Raw genomic sequence first — 4,161 nt, forward strand, 5'->3', positions numbered from 1 at the left:
TACAGGCTTTAATCGATCATATTATATGTAGATGCATACCTTCCTCAAACGGGATGGAGGGGGGGAAAGGGCTTCCCACAGGTCAAGGTACCCTGCCCTCTATGAGGACTGGATTTGGAGTGGAGAGGATTGGTGGTTGCATGGTAGTTAGGGGGAGGAAGAAAGGTAGTGGAAATTTGAAATTTATTATATACGAAGGAAGAAAAAATCAATAGAAGATAACAAATGGAGAGATGGGGTGTAAGAAAAAAAACTTTCATGTGAGTTGTTGGATCAGACACCAAAGATTTTTCAGAAAAATAAGATACAGGATTGAGTTGCTTGGGCAAGAGTGTGACTTGAGTAATTGGGAAGATGAGTGGGGGCTTATTTTGGGTCCCCTGGTGGCTGTATACAGCTTTTGAGGAGCTGAATGTTGGATGTTTCTCTGGGTAAATAGGGAAGTAACAAGCTTGTGAGGGGATTTCTGACATAAGTAGAGCCTTGGTGATGTCACAAAGCCTTGGTTCGTTGGGTAGCAACTCTGTTCCACTCAAAACACTAGTCTTCCATGAAGGTGGGTTTATTATCCTCACAGTGCCTGAGGAGGACAGTTCAGCTCCTGGTCACCAGAACTGTTCAACATTTCCGGAAGATGGAATCTGGAGAGGTAGGACATTTTCTTTTGGTAAATATGTTTCCAAAGCAACTAAGACCTCTGTCGTACAAAAAAGTTTTCCTTCAAATGTCCTTCGTGTCCACCATTTCTGTTGTTACCAGCTCCTATATTTGATAGCTGTGAGGATGGTGAATGCCAGCTATTCTTCCCACTTTATCTTTGCTAACAATATCAAATTCATCAATCCACTAAAATGGAAAAGCTCCTCTTTGTCGATAGGTGTTTTAAAAGATACTAATTATTTCTCAATGGCTGCTGTTGCCCAGAATAATGAGTCTTTCAGGTTGAAGTGGTCTCACAGTACTCACTTCCACAATGAAGACACAGAATGGCTTTATGTAATAGACCTGGGTATGGATCAGGAGACCCAATGCAGAGAGCCAGTGGATTGGAGTGCCATGACCTTGGGCAGGCTGTCTTGGATTGAGCCCCCTACCTATTAGCTTGATGTCGAAGGAGACTTGTGGATGTCCTTCGAATTCTTTGTTATCTGTTCAGATTTTTCTTACTCGTTTCGGGGATAGGCATACCTTCTCCTCTCATTGACTTAGTCAGTCAGAAAGTAGGTTTCTCAGCAGAGGTCATTTGCCTTTGGGCAGCAGGAATGTGTCTCTGAGATTGATATACTGAGCTGTAGAGAAAAATTTGCAAATTGTCCTATTTATTTCTTAAGAGAAAATTACAGTTAGGTATGCAAACCTGTTGATCAATATCTTTGTCTCCTGCACCACAGTTCTTCCAGAAAAGAGCCTTGACCTCATAGCCTCCCCTTGTTGTCCTTGCAGGCACTCATGGTTGAGGCCACGACTTGGTTTCTGAATTAAACAGAAGGAAATTTCTTTCAACCTAGAGAGTGGGCAGCTATGAAGCCCAAGCACAGAAAGATAGCCAAGAAACAGCAGACCAGGAGGTCAGTGGCCTATCTCAGTAAGTCTACAGCCATGATGAAGATGCCTCTTAGTATGAGATGCATGCCACCTGTCCAGAAGAGGAATGGGTCATCTCTCCAGAAGCAAAAACTGAGGAGGCCTTTTGAGGCCCTGGAGAATATTGTCGGCCGCAGAATTTCTCACGGCTGGAAGGAAGCCAATGAACCAGTCACCCAGTGGAAAGCCATCATTCTAGATCAACTGCCAACAAATCCCTCTCTCTATTTGTTGAAGTATGATGGGATAGATTGTGTCTATGGATTGGAGCTTCACAGTGATGAAAGGATTTTAAACCTTAAGTTCCTGCCTAACAACGTACCATTTCCTCAGGAGACAGACACTCATCTCTCAAACACCATAGTTGGCAGAGCAGTGAAACATACATTTGAGGGCACAAATGGCTCTAAGGATGACTGGAAGGGGATGGTCCTAGAGGAGGTGCCAATCATGAAGACCTGGTTCTATATTACCTACAAGAAAGATCCGGTCTTGTACGTTTACCACCTCCTGGTTGACTACCTTGAAGGCAACCTCCACATGATGCCAGGCTCTATGGAGGAGTGGACTGGGGTGGTCCAAGATGAGGTGCAGACCATGAAGACCTGTTTCTACATTACCTACAAGAAAGATCCAGTTGTGTACCTTTACCACCATCTAGATGACTACATTGAAAGCAACCTCCACATTATGCCAGGATGTCCTCCAATAGGGGTGAATTTGGAATTAGGCAGGGATTCCTTGGCAGGCAAAAGCTTGCAGCACAACGAAAAAGATGGAACCCAAAAGATAGGTAAAATTATTTACCAAGTTCCCACCAAACCTTCCGTGCATTTCATCAAGTGTGATAATGACTTCCATATCTATGTCTATGATTTGATGAAGATCTCTTAAAGTGAAATTCACAAATTTTGGGGGTCAGACTTAAAACTGTGTTTGGGGAACTCTTTTTTTCAGAAATACCTCAGGTCTTCTATTAATCCTGGTATCTTTCCCAATGGAATTTTTTTTTGCTCTAAAAATAAAATTTGTGAATGTGTTATGTTGTTTGGTCAACGATGGAGTTTCTGGTGGATGGGACATCACAGAAAGACAGGCCTCAAAACAAAACAGGACTTATGGTCTTTTCCCCTTGGAGAGGGAATGATGAAAGGAGATGCAGTGTGTGGAAGAGGACAAGATGGCTGTTTAGGAAACAGAGGAGAGTGGCCAAAAAGATGTAGGATCTCAGAGAGGGAAAATGCGGGAGGGAAAAACATGTCATATGGAAAGATGTGACATCGAGGTGTTGGGACTTAAGAGGATAGAGAGTGATCATGAAGGGTCACAAATGTGTACTCAGAAGCAAAGAAAATTGGGTTTCATTTGATTAATGGTTTAATTCATACCATCTGGAAGTCACTGGGTATATGAACTCCACTGGAGGATGTTTAGTGACCCGGATCCTCCTGCCTAAAGAAAAGTGTCTCCTCTCAGTGGCTCTTCTGCAATGGGGTGGACCTCAGGCTACCTACTTACTTTTGCCAGGCTTCTATCTACTACCTATTTTGTCATGCCTTGATTCTTTCTGTCTTGCACTCTCACAGGTCTTATGCATGCCATTCAACCCCTGTGAGTTCATTTAAACAATTGGCCTGCCTTAACTGTAAAACATTCTTCCCATGTCATTGATCAAGTTCTGTGGGATTTGGGCTATAAAACTCATGACCAGACTCACCCGCACCCAGGCTAAACTAGTACACATTGAATCACATTGGTGTGTGACATGCACAGATATGATGAATGCACCGAGCTCCATAAAATCAGTTACCTAGGGAATCAGTGATGTTAGGTGAAGTGTGGCAAAGACCCCACAAACCCATCAGACCTGAGGATACCAGTATGATATTGATGCCTGACTCCCATCATGCAAGGATCCTGACATCATTAACAGGGCAGTTTTGGTTCCTTCATCTTCAAAAACTTGGTTAGTAAGGTTGGAGTTGTCAAACTGCCATTCAGGGCCCAGCATGTAGGTCACCTGTGCCAGGTCAGGTGATTTGGCTACAATGTGGGTGAAAACTTGTACCAGGGCATGCTGGTACCCTCGCCCCTTCTTCTCCTCAACATCATCATCACTCTCCTGGGTGGGTCTTGAGCACAAAGAAGGCAAAATGGACTAAGCTTCCTCCTTAGTGGATAACCTTATCTACCCTCAATTTGGACTGACTTTCAGAGGGCATGCAGCACATTTTATCCTATTAGCCATCTCTTTCATTGGATCACTCACTTATCCAATGAATGATTGAATTTATCCATTCCTCCATGTCTCTATCTTCTTCAATCCCTTCTTCCATTTCCCCATGTCTTGTGTCTACAGGTTGCCAAGATAAATCTACTATGTCTCTTCTGTTCTAGAAAATTTCATTTGTAAAGAACTTGCCCTCTCAGGGGTGGATTTTTCTGAGTTCTCTGTAGATGGAGACCATATGAGGAGGAACAGAGGAGCAACCATGACAACACTTGCGCAGTAGAGTTAGGCAGATTACAGATTGATGCCTGGCAAGCCTGTACAATGAGTCAGATTCCCATGAGCTC

The 4,161-nt window shown here is 43.4% G+C and overlaps 1 protein-coding gene across 1 annotated transcript; it reads left to right on the forward strand.

Annotated features, from left to right (window-relative positions):
* Positions 1-1,662: 1,662 nt before the first annotated feature.
* On the forward strand, positions 1,663-2,463 carry LOC130869081 (spindlin-2-like; the record flags this gene model as incomplete). The annotated part of the gene is made up of 3 exons (XM_057761173.1): positions 1,663-2,134; positions 2,212-2,220; positions 2,282-2,463. Coding segments are annotated over 3 exons (663 nt in total), but the record flags the coding sequence as incomplete, so codon positions are not given.
* Between the last annotated feature and the right edge of the window lie 1,698 nt (positions 2,464-4,161).

This window comes from Chionomys nivalis, unplaced genomic scaffold (assembly GCF_950005125.1).
Source record: "Chionomys nivalis unplaced genomic scaffold, mChiNiv1.1 scaffold_29, whole genome shotgun sequence".
In the NCBI taxonomy this organism is placed as follows: Eukaryota; Metazoa; Chordata; class Mammalia; order Rodentia; family Cricetidae; genus Chionomys; species Chionomys nivalis.